Raw genomic sequence first — 24,594 nt, 5'->3', positions numbered from 1 at the left:
TTCTTTACTAGGGCTGTGCCTTGGGATTCCCCTAGGGACTTAAAAGCATCCAGGTGCCCACAACTAACCCTGAGAGAGCCTGATTCAGTGGGGCCCAGGAAGCTGCAGTTTTAGAAGCCCCGTAGGTATTCCTGATACAGCCTTGACAGGAAGCCCCTGGAATGGACCAGGGGCCACCTCACAACCTGAGCACTGCAGAGCGCTCAGCGCACCTGCCTCAGAGACCCCTGGGGCAGTCCGCCCAGCCCACCCTGCAGGCCCTGTTCCCAGCCACACTCTGCTTCCTATGAGTCCTATTGCTTTCTCCTCAAACCCTGGAAATGGGAAGCCAATTGTCAGCAATCTTGGAATTTCATAAATGAAAAGATAAAAGGTCTCACAGTGAGTCGGGAGGTCTGAGCAAACCCCGAAGGGGTCTGTTCTCACAGCAGCTTTACATATTATTAATTCCAGGCAATTTAGGTTTCCTCTATCAACTTCGGAACAATTCACATAAAACCCGTCACATACATCTTTCATTTCCAAATAGTCACATACAGATAAAACATTTTGAAAATGTGTTTAGGAATGCAAGTTTCCATCTATCTGCAATTCCCTATGATACAGAGGACAAAAGGGTTCATGAGCCAGCCCTGGCTCTGCAGACAGTGAGAAGCTCCATGTTCTGACTTCAAAGGGGCAACAGCTCACTGACCCTCAATCCCCACATCTTGAAAATGGGGAGAATAAGGCCAGGCGCGGTGGCCCATGCCATAATCCCAACACCTTGAGAGGCTGACGTGAATGGATCACTTGAGTCCAGGAGTTTGAGACCAGCCTGGCCAACATAGTGAAACCTCGTCTCTACCAAAAATACAAAAGGCGTTAGCCAGGCATGGTGGCATGTGCCTGTGGTCCCAGCTATTTGGGAGGCTGAGGTGCAAGAATCACTTGAACCCAGGAGCCAGAGGTTGCAGCGAGCTGAGATTACACTGCTGCACTCCAGCCTGGGAAACAGAGTGAGACTCTCTCTCAAAAAAATAAAAAAAGTAAAAAGAAAAAGAAAAAAATAAAATGGGGAGAATATGACCTTACAAAGTATGCCTCACAGGGGAGTCATGAGCACTGAGTGACCCACATCTTATCTTGGATCTTCTCAGCCTGGGGCCTAATAGGCTCTCAGTAATTGTGATTCTGTCTCCTTGTGGAGGCCAAGGGTTATAAAATTCCTCTTGCTCTCCCCACCCCATCCCCATCTGCTCATAAACTTGAGCTGGAACAATGGGAAGATTATCCTCCCGGGACAGTGGGGCGTGTTGCTCTAGCAGTCACTTCTGTTTCCTTCCACATGTAGCTCTGGTTTCAAGCCTAATGCTAAGCAAGGTGAGGCCAGGCCGTGGTGCCCAGTTACGGGGCCAGGAGAGCTGGTCTCCTTCTGCCGTTCTCGATGCATGCAAACCCGTGTGGACTCCAGGAGCCCAGCACACACCCCCGGTGTCTACTCCTGCCTGCCTTCGGCAATGCCTCCAGGTGGAAATTCCCCTGCCTGCCTCCCTCCTCCTACATACAGACATTATTTCCTTTGGGTAGGCCCCAAGTACAAATATTTGGGGAACATCCAATTCTGTCTTTCCCCATTTGGGGAGGCTCTGGTGATGGCGAGAGCAGAGCTCCACAATTCCTCCGGGGCTCACCACCACTGGGAAGGCTGGCTATCCCCAGGGCATGCCTTCAGGCTGCCCATATTCCCTGCTGGGTGTTGGGTGTCTCCTTGGAGGTGTCCCCTGCAGAGCCAGGAAAGCAGGCCACATCCCAGTCTGGCTGAGGGCACCATCTCTTGCCTGCGTTCCAGGGCTGCCTGCAGGCTCCTGCTTCACGCAAACGTATGAATTTAATAAATGTGTTTTCTTTTAATCCTACCTTAGTAAAAACTCCTAAACACACATCACAATCTACATGATTCAAATTCTGTTAACATTTTAAACTATAAAATGAAAATAAAACAAAAAGTTAATGCTATTAGTCTGTCTTACAGGAAGGTTCCAAGAATCATGCTGTTTACCTTCAATTTAAAAAATGCTTGGAAATATAATGGTGTGAATACTGGTCTGTTTCCACCATATGGTTCTCACTGTCTCCAAGGATAGCCCAAGACTCATGTGTAAGCCCTTTAACGATTTTCAGAATCTCATCCTATTATTTGATTTCCTTAAATCCATGGATTAGCCTTACCTTGGCAAGTGTGGCATAAGCTAGGCCAAGTATTCCATTCCATTTAATCCCAGGCAAAAAGAAATTCTCTGATTCAAAAATAGTGGCAATGTTGACAAGAAAAGAACTATTGAAGCCTTTGGGGATGGTGACGAGGTCTTCCCCAACGAAGCCCGTCCAGCTTCCTTGTGTGTACTTCACAGTGACGTCAAAGCCCTTGGAGCGGTATGTGCTAGACCTGGAGAAAGAAAAGAAAAGCCTATTGTATTCATTTTATTTTATTATTATTATTTTATTTATTTATTTATTTATTTATTTATTTATTTATTTATTTTTGAGATGGAGTCTTGCTGTGTCCTCCAGGCTGGAGTGCAGTGGTACGATCTCTGCTCACTGCAACCTCTGCCTCCCGGGTTCAAGCGATTCTCCTGCCTCAGCCTCCTGAGTAGCTGGGAATACAGGCACACATCACCATGCCCAGCTAATTTTTGTAATTTTAGTAGAGACGGGGTTTCACCCTGTTGGCCAGGATGGTCTTGATCTCTTGACCTTGTGATCTGCCTGCCTTGGCCTCCCAAAGTGCTAGATTACAGGCGTGAGCCACCACGCCTGGCTAAGACCATTGTATTCTCTTATGTATCCATGTTCCCGAGCCACAAAGATAAGGTTGCCATGTCCAAGGCAGCTATCCTAAACACAGAAAGTCTACTGTAAGCCTGTAAGCCATTCTTCATCATGAACAGCATCGATGTTCACAAAGCGACAGCTTCCCCCAAAAACATAATCGCTAATGTTTTGGTAGCAGTGTTGTCCATGTCATGTGGAAGGGACGCACTGGTGTAAACATGTGGCTTTTGAGTTTAATTTTTCCCTATACCCAAGTTAAACCCTATAAGTCAGGTGCTTTGCTTGGCCACTGTAGCCTTTGAAGGACACAACCCAATCTGGGGACCTGCCTGGCCCTCCGGCTTTTCTGCTGTGCTGCTGCTCTGTGACATGGGTAGGTGCTGACACCCCGGAGGGAGGTTCCACCAGCCTGTGCCAGCAGCGGCTGGGGTTCAGGTTCACACATACAACTCATGTGACAAATAATGACCAAGTCCTACCTGCTGAAGCCCACGTCCTTCATGTCACAGGTCCTTCTCAAGGTTCTCCCCCAATGCCCCAAAGCTGATTATACTCACACCAAAATATGGGCAGTGACGCTAATGGCATGCCAGAACATGAATCACTGTGACATGACCCTGAACCTGACACTCACGTGGCCCTGGGGGTGAGAGCTACTGACGCAGAACAACACTCACAAGATCAGAGAAAAGTCCTGCCTGCTCAGTTTATGCTGCAGTGAGGAGAGACAATGCATGCGGGAATGGTGGTTACGGGGAATGAGAGCCACCCAGGGAACAAAGCAGGCAAGGGGACCTCAAGTGACCCAGCAGTTAGAGAGAACTCTTGGATTCGGCCATGTTTGCATGAGACCTGAATGAAGACAGTGAGACCTGGGGCTCTCTGGGGGCAGCGCATTGTGGAGATAGGACAGCAGGTGTCGAGGCCCTGGGGTGTCCTACCCTGCAAAGTCATTCCTACACCCATTTGAGTTTGAAAACTGCTGGAATATAGGACGGAACCTCAGAAACATCTCTAGGCAAATGTCTGTGAACTCAAACCACGCTCCTCCTAAGAAAATGATCACCATCCTAAGCTAAATATCAAATCACCCAGTAGATCATGCTGAAGCGATCCTGCTGACCTGCAGGCTTGATTTCACTCTGTTTTAATAATCAGTCTGCGAACATTAACACATGTTAATAAGTCTTTGTTGTGGGATTACATGAACTAGCGCAGTCTTGCTTAAGGTCAGTAAAGAAGTTCGGAGATGACATGATCATTCATTCATTCATTCATTCATTCATTCATTCATTTATTATTTCTTTTAAAGATAAGGTCTTGCTCTGTCATCCAGGCTGGAGTGCCATAGCACAATCATGGCTCACTGCAGCCTTGAACTCCCGGACTCAGGAGATCCTCCCGCCTCTGCCTACTGACTAACTGGCACTAGAGGTGCACACCAACAAGCCCAGCTAATATTTTTCTTTCTTTTTTTGCAGAGACGAGGTCTCATTATGTTGCCCAAGTTGGTCTCAAACCCCTGGGCTCAAACAATCCTCCTGCCTTAGCCTCCCAAAGTGCTGGGATTCCAGGCATGAGCCACCATATCTGGCCTTTAATTCACTAATTCATTCTTGGTATACCTAATAAGTGTTAAAAATATTAACTATCTTTAATTCAGTAACTGCACTTCTGAGACTCTGACCCTAAAGAGACACCCAGGAAGCAGACAGAGGTTCATGTGCCAAGATGGTCGTGATGTTTTATGCATAACAGCAAACAGCTGGAAACCATCCAAATGCTCAGTAACAAGGAAACAGTTCAGTAAATTACAGCATATCCATATGATGCACTATTATGTGCCAAAGAAAAAAATGTTTCTTTTTCTAAGAAATTTTAAATGATGTAGAGAAAAAGTTAAAAGAAAAATACGTCAAAGAGACAGAATCTCCTTCAAAACTATTTATTACACTCAAATATTAATAGTGGCTAGCTGAGGTGGCAGGATTGGGGGTGGGGGGACTCCTATTCTTGTGGTTAGGTACCTCCACATTTTTTGCATATATAAGTTTTATAATCAGGAAAAATGTGATTTTATGAAGGTCTAGCAAACAGACTTTGGGGAAACAGCTGATTCTAACTTCAAAATGGGGTACAGAATCTAAAGATGGTTGGATTTTAACATTTGCCTACTATCTTGGTTCACTCCACCGTGATCATAAAGTAAGAGAGGCATTCAGTGAATGTTTTCTGTGCGCAAATCTCCCGACAATGGGCAGGCACAGAAACAGAAAAGTGACCACAAAGGGACCTTAGAGCACTAAGGGATCCATCAGAAATTACCCAGGTAACGTGCAGTCAAGTCTTTGAAAAGGGGTATCTGAAGATTGGTGGAATGCCAAACTTTAGTGCCAATATAAATTCAGACGTGCCTGCCACATGGGAGGGGATGTACACGCTTATGTTGAATAGCAATAAAAATACTAAATTATTCCATCCATTTGGACAATTTGGGTCCATTCCTCAAGTTCAGAAATACACTAAGACTATCTTGAAATGCTTGGAGAATACGATCTAGTACAGAGGTTGGCAATTTTTTTCCATAAAGAAACAAATAATAGATGTTTTAGGTTTGTAGGCCATAGGATCTCTGTGATAACTACTCAGCTCTTAAACGTAATGTGGAAGCGGCCACAATGTGTAAGTAAACTTGTATGGCTGTGTTCTGATAAAACTTTATTTCCTAAAACAGGCAGCAGGTCATATTTGGCTCATGGGCTAGCCTTTGCCAACCCCTGGTATTAGTCCGTTTTTACACTGCTGGTAAACGCATACCCAAGACTGGGTGGGTAATTTATAAAGGAAAAGAAGTTAAATGGGCTCACAATTCTATGTGGCTGGGGAGTCCTCACAATCATGGTAGAAGGTGAAAGGCACGTCTTACATGGCGAAGGGAAGAGAGAAATGAAAGCCAACTGAAAGGGGTTTCCCCTTATCAAACCATCAGATCTTGTGAGACTTATTTACCGCCATGAGACAGCGTATGGGCAAAGACCACCCCCTTGATTCAATTATCTCCCACGGGGTCCTTCCCACAATACATGATAATTATGGGAGCTACAATTCAAGATGAGATTTGAGTGGGGTCACAGCCAAACCATACCTCTCGGTATGGTAGAATAACTGTTTGTTGTTGTTGTTGTTGTTGTTGTTGTTGAGATGGAGTCTCACTATGTCACCCAGGTTGGAGTGCAATGGTGCCATCTTGGCTCATTGCAACCTCTGCCCCCTGGATTCAAGCAATTCTCCTGCCCCAGCCTCCCTAATAGCTGGGATTACAGGCACATGCCACTATGCCCAACTAATTTTTGTATTTTTAGTAGATATAAGGTTTCACCATGTTGGTCAGGCTGGTCTCAAACTCCTGAACTCAGGTGATCCACCTGCTTCAGCCTCCCAGAGTGCTGGGATTACAGGTGTGAGGCACCTTGCCTGGCCCTGGTAGAGTAATTGTATCTTTCCTAAACAGTTTAAAGTGCTATGACTTCCTTTTGAAAAATTTAGTTTTACTCTGTCCAGGCTATAGAAAACTCTGTAGAATTTGTAGTGTTAGTAAGAACCTGAACCAGCCTGCATATCTATTTAGTATATCTTCTCTAGTTTCCTGCCCAGGTTGCTGGTCCCCTTAGAGGGAGTATTCTGGATATTTTGGTGTCATTTCCAGAGAGACAAGAGGCAGCTGGAGTTATACTGCCTGGGTTCCAATATGAGTTCAATACCTTATTAGCTGTGTGACCCAGGGCCAAGTTATTTACTCTCTTTATGCCTCAGTTTCCTCAACTAAAGAATGGCGATAATATAATACCATCCCTCATGAAGTTAATTATGCAGATTAAAAGAGTTAATACTGTAAAGCATGTAGAACAAAAGCTTGGAACACAGGAGATACGCCACAAAATAGCTGCTATTATTATAATTATCTAATCATTTGCTACCTTTCTTCAGTCTATGAGTTATTATTAGAAAATTCAAGTCTGTTAGGCCATGTTTGCATTGCTATAAAGGAATACTTAAGGCTGAATAATTCGTAAAGAAAAGAGGTGTGATTTTAGCTTATGGTTCTGCAGGCTGTGCACAAAACATGGTGCTGGCATCTGCTTCTGGTGAGGCCTCAGAAAGCTTCCACTCAAGGTAGAGGGCAAAGGCAGACACAGTATATCATATGGTGAGAGCTGGGGCAAGAGAGAGAAGAGGAGGTGCCTGGCTCTTTAAACAACCAGCTCTCACGTGAACTAAAGGAGCGAGAACTCACTCATTGCCTTGATGAGGGCAACAAGTCATTCATGAGGCATCTGTCCCCTTGACCCAAACGCCTCCCCTGAGGCCCTAGGTCCAACACTGAGAATCACATTTCAACGTGAGATTTGCACCCAAAGCAAATCACCAGGATTTTTTGTTTGTTTGTTTGTTTCTGGAAAAAGCTCCTATAGAGCTACTCTTACTGAATCTAATGCTGCCTCATTCTAAAGTCCAAACACCCCATGGAAAGGAGCCAATGTGTGTGGGGTGACTTGGCTAAGGAGGTCAAGGAGAGGTGGTGACGCTTCAAGCTCTTGTGCAACCGCTGTCTAAAAGGCAAGAGTTCCTCTCTGCCCTGCACCAGCTCTGTCCAACAGAACCTTCTGTGACGACAGAAATATTCTGTCTACGCTGCCCAATAAGCTGGCCGCTTGTGACTAATGAACACTTGAAATGTGATTATAGTGCAACTGAAAGACTTAACTTCTATTTTATTTAACGTTCATTAAAATAGTCACATGTGACTTGTGGCTAGCCTTGTAGAAAGCACAGTCCAAGATAATGTTAAAAAAAAAAAAAAGGTAATTCTCGGTTCATGTTCATATTCTCTGGGTTCTTTGAACTAAACCTCTGAGTAAAACCCCACAGAAGAATCATAAGTGACTCTAGGGGTTATCAGTAGCATAGAGTTTCCAGCACTTTAAATAAAAAATACATCTTCATCTTCATTTTCTAGTATCCCACCTGTTGGGACTAAAATACTTTGGCTCTCAATTGCTCTGCACAATAATTAAATGCATGGAGCAAGAAACCGGGATGGGCTTCTCCTTGGCAATGTCCATTCCAGGTGCTCAGAAACAGCAATCAATCAGGGATGTGGGAGGCCAGGAAAAAGCCCGCTCACAGTAATAAAAACACTTTGAACCAAATTCAGAAGATGTTCTACCTCTGGTAAGAGTGCTCAGGGAATGCAGGATTAAAAAGTGAAATCAACTGACCTGAGGGGAAAAGAGCTGCAGAACATTTTACTATTTCAAAGGAAACCTGCTGTTGTTTGCAGAGAACACGAAAAGAGAAGGCGGATGTGGAGAATTCTAGAGTTCAATCCTTGGGTCAGTTCTGGTTCTCCTAAGCCACTTGACCCAGGAAATGCTGAGTCTCCTAAAGAACTCTGCTCAGGACCTCCCTGGGGCTCTCAGGGTCAGAAATCTACCAGTGGGCTTCCTGTCCTGGCCCAGGTTACCAGATGCCCCTCTTAATCTTCTGTGATTCTGGAAGTCACCAGACCTCAATGCATGAGACCCTGAGGTTCAGGGTCAGCTCAGCCTGCTCAGCCTGGTGGTTCATCAACATCCTCAATAATGTTAAACGCTCACAGGCTCCGAAATGGCAAGTCCCCTTCTATCAGGCAAATGATGGACACGCTTGAGAAATGATCTCAATAATCAGGTAAAAATATCTGTCCTCATTCAACGGAAAGCCATTTGATCTGTATCCAGTTTAGCCTCCGAAAAGAAGTCCCTAATTCCACTTACAAGCATTAGTTGAGGAAAATACATTGGTCTCTTGCTCTGCGAGCTTCACCCCGGATATAGTACAGAAGTAAGGAGACATTTTAATGGAAATATACTTAATTTCCTGAATAGATTCATGGAGGGTCAAGGGATGAGTATACTGGATCACTCTTCAAGCCAGCTAGCTGGAGGTGAGATTTTATTGGCTAAAAAAGATGTACATTTAAAAAATGCATGATCTTTTCTTTTCTTCTTTTTTTGCTCTATAGTAACTCACTGGAACATTCACCACCATGAAAAGATGGATTCTGATAAAGACGAGCTCACAAATGACTAATGGTAGCCTGACATCTCATTCCATAAATCAAAGAGATCTTGTCAAAGAACCCCATGCCAAAACTCCAATTACTGTAACATGTTTCAGGAAGCGTTAGACCCGAATATCCAAAGACAGGACGTGAATCAGAGGCGGACAAACCCAACCAGAGCCTTATTATAACTAAGAGAGATCAGAAGCACAAGCAAATACAGACACATCACAGGGCAGAGAAGCTGCAGCTCAGAAAAGAAGCCTGTGACAAAAATGGAGAAGGCAAAAGGACGGTCTCTTGGCTCCCATCAAATACAATGGTTGAAAGTATGACTTAGGCCAACTCTAAAGTTAGATGAAAACATTAGACAAATTAATTACACATAACTGACACTGAAAGAAAATATTCACGGCTTTCAATCATAAAGCATATCAACCATAACAAAACATGTAAAAAGCAGATAAAAGGAAACAAGGTTAATATCAATCTAAGAAAGTATTTAACTTGCGAAGCGAGCATGGTAGCAGGGATGTAGTTGAAGGAATAGGACTCGCCTCAAACTCAGAAGTGAGATGCATCATCTCTGATTCAGTCAAGAAGAAACCTTACAGTTCTGTTGAAGAATGGTTGAAAAGAAAGGCGGTACCAGGGTGGAGACCCAAAAGGTGAGCGACGTGGTATATGTAATAAGTCAGTCTCTGCAGTACTCGCGAATAAGGAAGGTACGCCGAATTTGAATGGTGGAAGTGGCAATGGGGTGAAACCGACCATTGAGGGGCTTTCCCTAGACACTAGTGTGTTCTGTTATTTCTCTTTTTATTTACCCACAAAAGGAGAAACAGATCAGGACCTTGAGTGGTCAGAATGGTGGCAAGGAATCCTGAATTATCTTGTGAGATTAGCAGGAGGGAAGGCTTAGTCATCAAAGGAGTTCTGGATGATCCCAGGAGTTTTCATATTCATCAAACGCATATGGACTAGAGAAGCCCAAAGGATGAAAAACAGGAACCATCTGCCACTTGAATGCAAACCTGGTGATGGGCACAAAATCCACCTGAATACACCAAACAGGGCTAGCAGGTAAGTAAGAGAGATGTGTCCCATGGTAGCCTGAAAGAGAACCACAGCTCAACCAAACACTGAACACAGTTGAAGGGAGCCGAGAAAGATGCTGGGCTGTCTACAGTGGATGAAATATTGCACATAGTCTTCATGATGTGGAGTATTATTTACCCTTGAAGGTTTCAACAATTGCATCTGCATAGTGAAAGGATGTGTGGATTGAGAAACATACTTTGACCTTGATGGACTCTGGCTATGAGCAGCTGCCACAGAACTGCTATTTACCTGCCATGAAAAAAGTAGCCATTCACAGGGCTTGACTTGCACGGTTCCCTTTAAATCTGGAAAGTAACCATCCACATCACCCTAACCTTGACTTTACTGTGCTTTACTGTTTTCTACTGTATCTTGCATCTACAGATGATGAGAGAAAAACCTATCCTAAGGGGAAAGGAACTGCTAAATGAGAAAATGCAAGCTCCACATGTGTTGGTTCTGCCCCTATGTGCTGAGCCCCAGTCAAGGGGAAATGTGGAAAACGTGCCACACAGACTAGAGCCCTGCAGTGGAAACAACACAGGGCTGGGACCATCAGGGACCATTCAGATAAGTGGTTCTCAGAGAGGAAGGTCTTGTCCCCTAGGGTAAGTTTTGGAAACTCTGGGGGTGTGTTTGATAAGCATGCTGGTTATCCTGGAATGTGAAGGGCGGTCATGCAAAATGAAGCATTGTTGCCATCCCACACCACTTTCCAAAGTTGCTCTGGGCATCTGCATGGGTGAAATCTGCTGGATCATCTGAGCACAGAATGCACCTCCCATTCATATGTGCACAAAACCTTTTCTACATAGGTTTAGTATACATTGCATATTCGCTACTATGGAAATCCAGGGAAGCTGATTCTTTTTCTGTTCGTTTTACTTGGAACTTTCCTAAGATTATTTTCCATTTTGGAAAATCATATCAGCAACTGATAGAGTTTGGATATCTGTCCCCTCCAATTCTCATGTTGAAATTTGATCCCCAGTATAGGAAGTGGGGCCTGGTGGAAAGTGTTTGGGTGCTGAGGTCAGATCTCTCAAGAATGGCTTTGTGCCTTGCCCATAATAATGACTGAGGTCTCACTCTGTTAGTTCCAGGGAGGGCTGATTGATTGTTAAAAAAAAGCCTGGCACGTCCTTCCCCTACCCTTGCTTCCTCTCTCCCATGTGATCTCTGCACACTGGCTCTGCTTCGCTTTCCACCGTGACTAGAAGCAGCATGAGATCCTGACGCCATGCTTCCTGTACAGCCTGCAGAACCATGAGGCAAATAAACCTTTTTTCTTTGTAAATTACCCAGCCTTGGGTGTTCTTTTATAGTAGCGCAACAGACTAAGACAGCAAACTGAGCAGCCTGGGGAGGGTGAGTCTAAGTCAGCCTGCCTTGATCAGTCCACACTGGGTGTACACGTCCACAGTGATGTTAACTCATCTCCAGCATCCACCTACTGCATGATCTCCTAGCACCACGGAGCCAGGGTGTTCATGCACTGAGGTTCTGATTCCCTGGTTATACATTACTTCCCTTGTATTCCCCCCATATTACCTCAGGGCACTTTGAGCTGTGTGTGTAGATAAGTCATATGACTTTTGCAGTCACTTCAGGGAATGACAAAGCACTTGTTATAAAAAGCGGGTGTTGGCTGAAGGTTTGGGGACTGCTGGTCTCAATGATTGAATTTGGGCAAGTCCCCGGTCTCCCTGACCTCCTGTGCTGCAGAAATCAAAATGAGAGGTTTGGACCAACTCCAAGTCCTGTTCCATGATGAAGTAGTCCAGAGTGAACAGTTGGAGGTGAGGGCTGTTTGGGGACTGAGGACTTGGATGAATCACAGATCTGAGTGGGAAGGGGCAGCACAAGCCATCGTAAACCAAGCCTCTGCTGCACACACAGAGAGAAACGCCACCACTACTTCTACACACGTTTGTGGTTATAGCAACAGCTGGGCACATACTGATCACAGGCAGGTGTTATATCCGGGAATATCAATGAAGGAAGCTTACCAACACATGAAGCCATAAACCAAGCTATCGGTTCTTTGAGGGAGGGGCCAGCCACATTTTTCTGAAGCCTCACAGAGCACTGGCCACCATAGCCCTCTTCCCAGCATGCAGCTATAGCCATACATGTAGGAGGCCCCGTCACTTATGGCACCAAAGTGGAGCCTAGGATGTGGCGTAGGTAGGATAGATATACAGGGTTTCCTCTATGCTTTCTTTCATACACGGCAAATCATCTTGCTTTATTAAATTGCCTGGCATTTTCAGAAGACTTCAGCTATTCTTCCCTCTCCTTTTGTCCCCATCTAGAGCTGGCCTTTATTCCCTGGAACAAAACACTGAGGATAAGGAAAGTGAGAAAGGGAAGTCAGGAAAAGAATTTACAGTAGGGAAACCCAATATGACAGTTACCGAGACCCTAGATGATTTATGACCCTAAAAAACGAACCAGCACGTCAGCTTACCTGTTCTGTCTGTTGAGTTTAAATTTCAGGATCGTAAAAGTAGTTGTGACATCAAAACATGCACAGCATTTGAGCAGCTTCCAGTTCAGAGGGCGGTGACTCTAGACCCCATGGGCTCCTGCAGAGCTGAAGGCTGCCACAGGCCGCTGGGGGCCTCCCCACAACCCCACCCAGGGCTGCTCTGAAGCCTGCATGGACAGAACTTGTTCTATTCCAGAGACCTCCATCTGGCTCCACTTTTTTTTCTCAACTCCACCCCCTAATTGCTCATGTGCAGCCTCAGTCTTGGCCCTTAATACTTTGTGTTCACAAAACTCACTCTTCTAAATGAGTGTTGCAAACCAACCCACAGAAACGGCTTCCATGAACCACACCTTAACCCCTACTGAACTATGTGAAGGGGGGTTTCCGTGTATCCCTTCAGCTGAGGAAGCGACCCCACACCCTTGGCCAGAGTGGCCTCACAGACCCCCAAGACCTTGTTCCCTGCTCCAGCCCACCTCCACTGCAGAACTAAAGCTGCTGCAATAACCACCAAAGGGCCACAAGCTCCCTGTGACTTGGATAGCTACAGGAGTGTTTGACTTGGATTTTTAGAAAACGAATCTCACGTAAATGCGTGAAGGCTATCAGGAGACCCCTGCTGTGAATTTGAGGATGGAATGAACATGCACATATGCATACATATGTCCACATGTATGTACACGCACATGTACATACACATACATATCAGTATCCCCCTTAAAATGAAACAGCTTTCTGGCTGTTATGCTCTGCTGCATTTTGAAGCATGTGGATCATGCAGTACCCCAGCCCAGCACACCAGCCAAGGGGCCAGCGCTTACCTCTCTGTGTCAAAGTACGTGTCTATGTAGGAGTGCGGGGCTCCGGCCACGGCAAAGTTACTGCTTCCAGTGTCAACGAGAATCTGTAGCTTTTATGTTTCAAGGAGAGAGAGAGAAAAAAGAAAGCATCAAGTTATTTTAATAAGGCAATACTCTTGAATAATTTTTTTAAAACTAAGTACCAAGAATAATTCATCAGTTGGAACAAAAAAAAGTATACTGATGAGGGGAATACAAAAAGCTATTATAAAATTGAAATCTGAACAAAGTCCATGAAGAAGCTTGCACTGGAGAGGGGAAAATGGTCTTGTCTCAGATACACACTGGGCCTTCAAAGAGAATGGATTCTGTTAAATAACTGGGTTTCCTTTTTAGGCCGTTGGTGCTTGAAACCAAGGCTGAGCTCTTTCTTATCTCCGGGCTTTTGGCCAGGTTTAGCCCTCCACTGGGCTCACCCTCCCCTTGCTATTCCAAATCTCGCCTGGAAACCCTGATCCAACATGGCCTCCCCTCCCCAGGATGCCTCCCAGCCTCCTCACGGCAGGTGGTGGCCCCTCACCTCCCTGCACGGCACCTGGGAACACCTGTCACAAGCATCGTTTTTTAGGTTATTTGAGATATAGTTTGTGTATGATAAAAATGCAAGATCTTAAATGTTCGCCTGGTGAGTTCTGGCATGTGTCCCAAACCAAGATGCAGAAATTTCTATTCACCTCAAAAGGTCCCTTTATGCCCCTTTCCCTTCTGGTCCCCAGAAGCAACTACTTTCTGGCTTTTGTGACTGTGGACTGGTTTCATCAGTTCTTGAATATTCTATAAATGTCATGATGCGGGTTTCTGTGTGTGTGTTTTTTAGCATGGTTTCTTAAGTGCAGCTTGTCTCTGAGACGTCCTCATGTTGCATCAGCCCTTTGTTTCTCTTCACTGTGCAGGGACACACCATAGTTTGCCTCTACTTTTGACGGGCCCTTGAGTTGTGTCCAGTTTGAGGTTACTGTGAATAAGACAGCTATGGACACACTGTATAGGTCTTTTTGCAGACATATATTTTCATTTCTCTTGGGTAAATACCTAGGAGTGAAACTTTTTGGATCATAGACTAGATACCTTTTTTTTTTGAGACAGAGTCACTCTGTCGCCCAGGCTGGAGTACAGTAGCACCATCTCGGCTCACTGCAAGCTCCGCCTCCCAGGTTCACGCCATTCTCCTGCCTCAGCCTCCTGAGTAGCTGGGACTACAGGTGCCGCCACCATACCTGGCTAATTTTTTGTATTTTTAGTAGAGACAGGGTTTCACCGTGTTAGCCAAGATGGTCTCGATCTCCTGACCTCGTGATCTGCCTGCCTCGACCTCCCAAAGTGCTGGGATTACAGGCATGAGCCACCGTGCCCGGCTGACTAGATACATTTTTAATGTTTTAAAGAAAACTGCTGAAAAGGTCTGCAATGTGGGTCTACCAAGTTATATTCCCATGAGCGATGGATCCATGGGCCATTTGGTGTATTTACTCTGTATCCGCCCCCAAATTTGGTGGTGTTGGTCTTTTCAATGTGAACCATGCTAATGGGTGTGGAATGGTACCTCACCGTGGTTTTAATCTGCAGTCCCCTAGGGTCCAATGCTATTGGGCTGTTGCCCTGTATCCCGTTGCTTCACTCATCTTCCCCAGTGAACTATGTCTCAGGGCAGGTGTGTCTGTTACTCATCATTTTATGCCCAGCATCTATCCCAGGTCCAGATATGTGCCCAATTGTTACCGAATAAACACATCTTTTAGAAATAAACACAGGCCACATAGATATAGCCCAAAAGGTTGAAAAACAAGTTTAAAAAGCTGTGGACTAAAGAAATCAAAATAGGCCAGGTGCGGTGGCTCACCTGTAATCTCAGCACTATGGGAGGCCGAGATGGGCGGATCACGAGGTCAGCAGACCGAGACCATCCTGGCTAAATAGTGAAACCCCATCTCTATTCAAAATACAAAAAATTAGCCGAATGTGGTGGCACATGCCTGTAGTCCCAGCTACTCGGGAGGCTGAGGCAGGAGAATTGCTTGAACCCAGGAGGTGGAGCTTGCAGTGAGCCTAGATCGCACCACCGCATTCCAGCCTGGGTGACAGAACGATACTCTATCTCAAAAAAAAGAAAAGAAAAGAAAAGAAAAGAAAAGGCAAAATAGGCAAGTTTTTGCCTAGGATTATCTTAGCAACAATTACAGAATAATTTTGCCAAGGACCTCAGTTTAGCTGGGTCCAGCATTTGCCTCTGAGATGACCCGTCGGCAGGATCTGATTCAGTCTCGCTCCCTCTTCCCGGAGACATTCTTCACTCTGGATCCTGGGCCCCACACTTTCCTGATTTCCTCCTTCCCTGACTCCTCACATTAGTTTCACTGTTGGGTGCTTCTCATCTCCCCGACCTGCTGAACTTTCCCGGGGCTCAGCTCAGGAATCACTTCTGGGATCCATCCACTCACACCCTTGGTGTTCCCAATGAGTCTCGAGGCTTCAAACGCCATCGGCATGTCGACGACCCCCAGGCTTGCATCTCAGCCCAGGCCCATGCATGCACTCTCTCTGGGTTCTACCTATTCAACACCTCCCCCTGGCTGGCTAATAGTCATCTTTTATGGGTTGAGATGTGTTTTCCAAAAAGAGATGCTGTAGTCCTAATCCCTGCACCTGTGAATGTGCCTTTATTTGGAAAAAAGGTCTTCACAGAGGTAATCAAGTGAAGGTGAGGACCACGGGGGTGAGCTCTAATCCAGTATCACAGGCGTCCTTCTGGGCAGAGGAAAATGCACGGAAAGCAGACACACAGGGGGTGCCAAGTGGCAGCAGAGATAGGGATGGGAGTGACACAAGAACGCCAAGGACTGAGGACCATGGCCAGGGGCTGGAAGAGGAACGGATGGCTCCACCTGGAGTTTCAGAGGATGCATGGCCCCACCAACACCTTGATTTCAGACTTCTTGCCTCTAGAACTGTGAAATAATACAATCCTGGGCCTTTTTTTTTTTTTTTTTTTTTTTTTGAGACAGTGTCTCACTCTGTCGCCCAGGCTGGAGTACAGTAGCACAATCTCGGCTCACTGCAGCCTCAAACTCCTGGGTTCAAGGGATCCTCTCACCTCAGCCTCCGAAGTAGCTGGGACCACAGGCATGTACCACCATGCCTGGCTAATTTATTTTTATTTTTTGTAGAGGGGGGTCTCACTATGTTGCCCAGGCTGGTCTTGAACTCCTGGGCTCAAGTGATCCTCTCGTCGTGGCCTCCCAAAGCGCTGGGATTACAGGCATGAGCCACTGCACCTGGCCCATTTGTGTTGTTTTAAGCTCTCAGTTTGTGTACTTAGTTACAGCAGGTCCAGGAAACATCTTGAGATGGGACATCATCTCAGGCCTGGTGTAGACCAAACTGAGCTCCGGCTGCCCCTACCCCTGCTCTTCTGATGGACTTGGCCATCCTGGTTGACGGCAGCTCCATCAGGTCTGGCCAGGCCACGCCAGAGGTGATCCCTAGGGCTTCCTTCCCCTCACACCCCACATCCAGCCACCAGGAGTTCCTGAGGACTCTGCCTTCAGGTTCTGGCCCACACCTGCCCACCCCTCACCTCCTCCAAGGAGACTGGGGGTCCACACCACTGTCATCCCCTCCTTGTCCTCGTTGGTGTCCCTGCTTCCTTCCTAGGCCTACTTCCAACCAGCAGCCACCACAGTCCTATTACAGTTAAGTCAGAGGGAGTCAGCCCTCCATCTCCCTCAGCTCTCATGTCACCCAGAGCAACAGGCAAAGTCCTCACATGGTCTGCCGAGTCACTCACCACGCCCTGACCTCATTCCTCCAAGACACGCTGACCACCAGGCCACTCCATGAATGCCCCAGACGTGCCCCAAAGGGAGGGCCTTCCCCCTGGCCACCCTGCTGGGGTGGGGGCTGCTCCCCAGGATAGCCAGGTTCATGTGGCACAGCCCATTGCTCCCTTCCAGGCTTCCTTCAACACCACCTTCTCCGCGAAGTTGACCCTGGCCGGCCCTTTGGGAGAACTGCTGTTCCTAGTTTCCCGCCGGTCTGTGCATTCCCCTTCCCTTTCCCCGGCATAACACCACGCCTCTCTGAAGCATAACACCATGACACTGAACACGGCCTGCAGTGGGCTGGGTACTGCTGTCAGCGCTTCCTACATCCATTAGTTTCTTTCAACCTCATAATAGCACTTCGAGGGCAGCACGGTCATCACTCCATGTCACAGATGGAAACACTGAGGTGCAGAGAGGCTGACCTCCCCAACTCTACAAGGGCAAGTGGCAGAGCTGAGGCTGGAACCCAGAGTCAGACTCCGAGCGCATGCTTGTAACCAACTCAGCCACTGCCTGGGCCCCATGAGCAATCATACCATTCACGGGGTCCCGGCAGCTCCTGCTGCCTCCCTCTGGCAGGGATTTTTGCTGTTTGCTGCTCTGCCATGCATGCCTCCAACAGGGCCAGGCACACAGAAGACACACATTTGTGGAATCAACAATGAAATTATTCTCAAAGGTGAAATCAAAGACACTCATTTTGCCCTTGGTACAAAGATAACAGATTCCAAAAAAATAAACAAGCAAGGATAATGCAGTCTGTGCACACACACCAGCCGTGTGTAGCTTCCGCACACACAGTTTTCGCGCTGTTGGCAAAAACAAAGTCAAGCTCCTACTTCCCTAATCTACTAACTACCATGCCCCTTCCCCTGCAAGAGGCCGTGGAAATAGTGGAGAGAAATGAACGACAATCCTGGGCATCTGCCAGGGGCAGTGCTATAACTTGTGGTGACGTCCCTGTTTTCTCAAATGAAAATCTACTGTGTGACTTCAGAGAATTCCCTCCCAATCAATGAAGATCATGTTCACAAAAACTTTGTAGGAATGGTAGAGAAACAGATTTAGGGGATGAAGGTTTGAAGTGAATCTAAAACAATGGCAAAGGCACTCTGCTTTTTTTTTTTTTTTTTAAATATACTTTTTTTTTTTGAGAGGGAGTCTCACTATGTTGCCCAGGCTGGTCTTGAACTCCTGACCTCAAGTGATCCACCCACCTCGGCCTCCCAAAATGCTGGGATTACAGGCGTGAGCCACCACACCCGGCCACCAAAGGCACTCTAACTAATGAGATTATAAATGTCACTTTAAACATCTTAGTTTTAGTAAACGAATGCTCTATTCTCAATTTCTATTTACAAATACACATATCCTAGAAAACATGTAAGATCTTGCTTCTTTACAGAGGTGTTTCAGTGGATTTCAGATAGAATGTAATCTCACATATACAAAAATATATTTACATATATATTATTCTATATAATTTATTATCTGGTTCTCCATCCAAATATTAGATGCTCAACACCCCCAAGTTTCAAAGCCACAATTTGGATTAGATTTAATCCTAATTTCTCATACACGTACAAAAGGGCATGAAAGATTGTGAAATACGTATTTGATTTCATCCCCATTTCCTGGCATACAACTCCTAAAATCTCTGGGATCTCCAAAGTGATGTGTTTTTGTATGCTGTGAGTTGACTGATGGCTGGCAGCCCCTAGGTAGCTTCCGGATGGGGGCTGGTCACCGGAAAGAGCAAGGCAGGATTAGAGGACTGGGACTTTCAGCCCCACCCCCAACCTTCAGGAGTGGGAAGGAGCTGAAGGTTAAGCTGATCACCAATGGCCAATGGCTTAATCAATCATGTCTACATAATGAAGCTTCCACAAAACCCCAAAAGAACAGAGTTCATTAAATTTCCAGACAGCTGAGGTTCCTGGAGGGTGGCGTGTACAGGGATGGCACGGAAGTTCTGAACCCGTCCCCCTACACCTCACCCTACACATCTCTTCATCTCTATCTTCTGTAATGCCCTTCATAATAAACCAGTGTACGTGTTTTCCTGAGTTCTGTGAGCAAATCTAGCAAATTAATCAAACTAAGGATAGGATCCTGGAAATCTTCCATTTGTAGCCGATCGATCGATCAGAAGCACAGGCAATGACCCGGAGCTCGCGACTGGCATGGAAGTTGGGGGCAGTCTTGGGGGACTGGGCCCTCACTCTGGGGTCCGACGCCATCCCCAGGCAGACAGTGTAGGAATTGAGCTAAATTAGAGGACACGCAGCTGGTGTCTGTTGCAGAACTGATCGATTGTTTGTGTGGGGAGAAATCCCCACACACTTGGTCCCGGAAGTCTTCTGTGTTGATCGCTGTGGCGTGAGAGCAGAGGGAAAACAGAGTGCGGTTTTTCCACTTAGAGGACACCAAACAAATCTGCATTTACATGGATTTTACAGGAGATAAATTGTTGGAGGCTGAGTAATTCTTGTATGTATCAAATTGTCGGTAACAGGTCAAAGTAAGTGAAGGAGATCCGTCTCTAGGTCAGTCTGGTTGAACCGGATATTCCTGAAGGTTGGGGTTCTCTCTCTTTCTGCTCTTAAATGCTAAACACAAAGCTATCAGTAACTCACCACAACCTGAGTCTCAAAGGGGGCAGGCATGTCAGAATCCTTGCACCATCTTTTAAACATTCCCCCAAACTGAATTATTTTAAGAGATGAATTTATCATTTTGTATCCAGTTATATACCTTTTTCCTCACCCTCTCTCTTCCTATGTGACACTGTCTGCTATAATGTTTCTTCTTTTATTCTTTTCATCTTTACTATACAGATTTCTGGTGTTTAGTAATTGTTCTGTTGATCTGCAAGCTTTACATCTATTTTTAAATTATTTCAGTCATTTTCTTTATAACTTTATGTGATATCTCTTAACCTCTTGATTTAGCAACTTAGAATGGTATTTGTGGGATCCCCACTCTGCACACTTCTAAAAAAATCAAGATGTGACCAGGCGCAGTGGCTCAGGACTATAATCTCAGCACTTTCGGAGGCCAAGGTGGGCAGATCATGAGGTCAGGAGATTGAGACCAACCTGGCTAACACAGTGAAACCCCATCTCTACTGAAAATACAAAAATTAGCCGGGCGTGGTGGTGCGTGTCTGTAATCCCAGCTACTCGGGAGGCTGAAGCAAGAGAGTCGCTTGAACCTGGTGCTGAGATGGCACCACGGCACTCAAGCCTAGCAAGAGAGCAAGACTCCATCTCAAAAAAAAATCAAGAGGTTTGGAAGGGACAGGGGGTGCTCTAGGATAGGGAGCAACAGGAAGAAGTGCTGGATTATAACATTCTTTTTACTTTCATGATATGCTTTTCTGTAATTTTACATAATGCATGACCATCTTTCTTTTCTACCTACCTGCCAATATTTTTTATCTATTGTCTGTCAGAATTTCCTTCCATAAAGGAAGATGAGTTGGTGAATGTACCTGTGTCACCAGGAATCTCAGTCCCACCAACCTCTCCACAAGTTACAGTGTTGTTTATGTATTTTCAAGATTTGTTTTTGATACCCATATTTCCCACAGTTGCTTAGTCATTCTATAAGGCAAGAGGTTCTCTCCTTCCTACCAGTCCTCCTGTCCCTGACTTCACCCAGCTCTCCAATGGCTAGGTTTTGTTCAGCCTCCCATGGGCCCCATCCAAAGTTGGACACCATCTTCACCAAGGGCTTTCACGCATGTGAGTACCTCTCCATGGCCTTTATACTAGAAGAATGACCTGCCTGGGTTTTATGCATTTGGGTCATATTTTTTTTTCCCTTAACACTTTATATATATATACACACACACACACACACACACACATACATACACACACATACACACACACACACACACATATATATATAAATTTTTTTTTTCTCCAGTGTCTTTCGAAAGTGAGTATTTGTGGAGAAAACTAAAGCATGTCTTATTTTTCCTCATTACACGTGACTTTTTCTCCTTGGATACTGAAGAATTCTTTCCATAGCCACAAAGTTCTATAGTTTTATTGTTTATATTAGAACCATCGTTCTATAGTTTTACTGACACATCTTAACGTTGGTGGGTCTGATTCAAGTTTCCTGCAAAATGGGACTCACTTTTTACATTAATTTCCTACGGCTGCCTTAACAAACAGCCACGAACTGGTTGGCATGAGATAATATACATTTATTTTCTTGCAGTTGTGGAGGCCAGAAGTCCAAACTCCGGGTGTGGGCAGGGCTGCACTTCCCACAGAAGCTCCAGGGAAGGGCCCTTCTTGTCTCTCCCAGTTTCTGGTAGGGGCTGGCAGCCCTCAGGCTGTGTCTCGGAGGCATGTCCCCAGGCTTCCTGCTCACCTGCTACTGGCCAGGTCTCTACTTGCTCTGTCCATCTTCAAGGCATGCCGGCCTCCAGGCCTCCTCGCTGCCTGCAGAGCTGGCTCTGTGACATCTTCTTTGCAGCCAGCTTAGGATTATCACAAGAGCAAAAGCCACTTCTATGGCTGATGTGAAAAGAGCAAGGCCCGGGACCTAAACGATCACTGGGAGGGGGCTCCAAAGTACGACGTGTCCAGCACCCAGGCTGGAAAGCACCAAGGCTCAACTAGCAGATACCTCGCCAAAGCTGCCATGAGCTGCCATAGGGAAAGCACATGACCCTGAGTCTTCACCACTGTCTCCGTGTTGGGGATTTAAATGTTTGCTGGAGGTGAGATGAATTTTGAAGTTGCTTGGCTAAAAGGGGGTAAACAGGGAAAGGAGGGGGGTAAAGAGGTAAGGAGAGACAGAAAAAAACACACAAAATAATTCCTTTACAAGGCAAAGCAGAGAATATTAGGCCTTGAGAAGAGGACAGTGTGGATGTTAGGCAAGAAACATCAATCGCCCTAAAACAATAACTAATTGCACAACAGTAGGAAATACATTTTCTTGGCCATTAAAAGTCACAGATAAGAACAGCTATAGATTGGGCCGGGCGCAGTGGCTCACACCCGTAATCCCAGCACTTTGGGAGGTCAAGGCAGGCGGATCACGAGATCAGAGTTTGAGACCAGCCTGACCAACATGGTGAAACCCAATCTCTACTAAAAATACAAAAATTAGCCTGGCGTGGTGGCACGTGCCTGTAATCCCAGCTACTCAGGAGGCTGAGGCAGGAGAATTGCTTGAACCCAAGAGGCGGAGCTTGCAGTGAGCCGAGATCATGCCGCTGCACTGCAGCCTGGGCGACAGAGCGAGACTCCATCTCAAAGAAAAAAAAAAAAAAAAGAACAGCTACAGATTTCTGAACAAGATCAGCCTTCCTCCCTGTGCCCACTGTCCATCGTGGAAGCCATTTCATAACCGTTTCTGGGTCTCGCTGGTGACTCTGCACTCAGCAGCCCAGGAGACCCAACACCCAGCCGGCCAGGCTGGCAATGCACATCCACACTGACTGCGACTGCAAGTCAAGAGCCAAGACAGGAACAAGACGTGCCCTCCACGCAGCAGCCCTAGGGACGGGGGACTCTCTCCAGAGACATTTCACCCTGCTTCCCTCCACCTGAAGTTCCACCGCAACCTCTGCATCGTCTCGTGACCGGAGCTCTTTCTCACACGCCCAGACCCGGTCCTGCCTCTCAGGGATGTCACTCCCCTCTGCAGAGGCAGGGAACACAAATGCAGAGAAAGTCAGACCAACGTGCAGACTGCATTCTTTCACACAGGTGATTTCTTCCCATTACCCAGGCATTCAGCACAGCCATATCTTTTGTGGCGGTTCCAGCAAAAGCTGGTTTTCAAGAAGGTTCAACTCAGAGTCATGGCTCGGCAAAGCTGGTCACCACCATGGTAGTTTCTAGAGTATATGATCTGATAGAAATGACCCCAAATAAACAAGGCAGCCACAAAGTCAGGCAAGCGATGAGTCTCCAGGGGACAGTAAACGCTCTGGACTGTGCATCACATCGTGTGTCTCAGCGGCCCACAGAAGCCGACACCATTTTCTGCGTGGTGACACTGGAAATGGACCTTTCTCGTGTTGAATCCTAGCCAAGACCGTTACCCACTTTTGCAAGTAGCCTCAACCACAGAGATAAAAAACAGTAATGCCACCTGCTCTATAAATTTCACACGAGGCACTCTGAAACAATGGAAAATTCAAACACTCAGGCTGTGGGTTCCTTCCAGGTTCCTCACCTCACGCCACATGCCAGCAATTTAATCTGCCCCTTCCTTTATTCTAGGAATTTCCAAAATTATTTCCTGCCTCTTCGGGTTCAACCTCACGTGCATGTATGCATGTGTTCACACACACACACACACCAGCCTAGCCCTGGCCCATGTCCCTCCAGCTACGTAAAAGGTCATTGAAAATATATATTCTCAAATTCAGGGAATGTTCTGAACTTTCAAACAAAGCATAACTTAAAAAGACTCAAAAGCTCATACAATAGACAGATTCCCACTTTACCACTGAGGAAAACAGGAATGCCTTGGAGATGTGAAATGGCCCGGGGAGATCCTGATGTCCCCACCCCTGTTCCCTGCTTCATTCCTGATACTAGGGAGCCTCCCATAGAACTCACATTCCATTTTTCCAGAACACAATCACAACTAAGAAAAACCTGTTTTCCAGCAGCAACTGGAGTCTTCTACCCTGATAATCGTTGGCTTTTAACTACTCCAACCCTGCCGCCAACATCAGCGGCCTCGAGGGCCTTTGCAGGGCAGATGCAGATCCTTGCTGTGCTGAGCCTGGGGCGGGGGTGAGAGCAGCAAAGATGACGGTGCCTGTGTCCTGGCTCCTGCGGAGTGCAGAGTCCAGTAGGGAGAACGGCCTGTCCACCAGGACCCGCCCTTAAAAACCGTCTGTGTTCCAAGCTACCAGAGACCTAAGGAGGTGGAACTGCAGGAACTGAGTGACGAATTTCTTCTCGCCTTCTTAAAAATGGCAAAACCCAAAACACACTCCGTCCAGCTACTGTTCCTTCTCCCTTCGCAGTCAAGCATCCAGCAGTGGGCCACCTCCCATCTCAATTCCTCTCTCCCTTCCTCTCCTCCACCTGCAGAGATGGAGCTTCTGCCTCAGCTCTCCATGACCGGCCAAGCTCACCAATGACCTCCACGCTCCAGGCCCACGGTCACCTCCGAGCTCTCCCCTGACCTGTCCAGCCTGCAGGCAGTGCTGGCCGCAAGTGACCAGTCCCTCAGTGAAGCTTTGGAAATGTGCCCTCCTGGTTTGCCCCCTCAGTCCTTCCTTCAGATCTCTGCCCTCCCCCATACCTCTTCCTCTAACTTTACATGGTGTTCCCAAGGCTTCTGTGCCCCTGTCCTGGGCACATCACTGTCACACAGGAGTCTGTCTTCTCCAGATAATGCCCCCAG

At 46.5% G+C, this 24,594-nt stretch overlaps 1 protein-coding gene across 2 annotated transcripts in view; it reads right to left on the bottom strand.

The window, feature by feature from the left end:
• Nucleotides 1-24,594, bottom strand: part of BACE2 (beta-secretase 2) — a 110,068-nt gene that overhangs the window by 36,200 nt on the left and 49,274 nt on the right. For both annotated transcript variants that reach the window (XM_007968567.3, XM_007968559.3), the window contains exons 2-3: nucleotides 13,337-13,425; nucleotides 2,212-2,428 (exon numbers count right to left, since the gene is read on the bottom strand). In XM_007968567.3, coding sequence (XP_007966758.3) covers nucleotides 2,212-2,428; nucleotides 13,337-13,425 — 306 coding nt within the window. The remainder of the gene's footprint in view (nucleotides 1-2,211; nucleotides 2,429-13,336; nucleotides 13,426-24,594) is intronic.

Source organism: Chlorocebus sabaeus, chromosome 2 (genome assembly GCF_047675955.1).
Source record: "Chlorocebus sabaeus isolate Y175 chromosome 2, mChlSab1.0.hap1, whole genome shotgun sequence".
Classification (NCBI taxonomy): Eukaryota; Metazoa; Chordata; class Mammalia; order Primates; family Cercopithecidae; genus Chlorocebus; species Chlorocebus sabaeus.
Note: the sequence above shows the minus strand (reverse complement) of the source record. Positions and strands in the feature narration are given on the sequence as shown.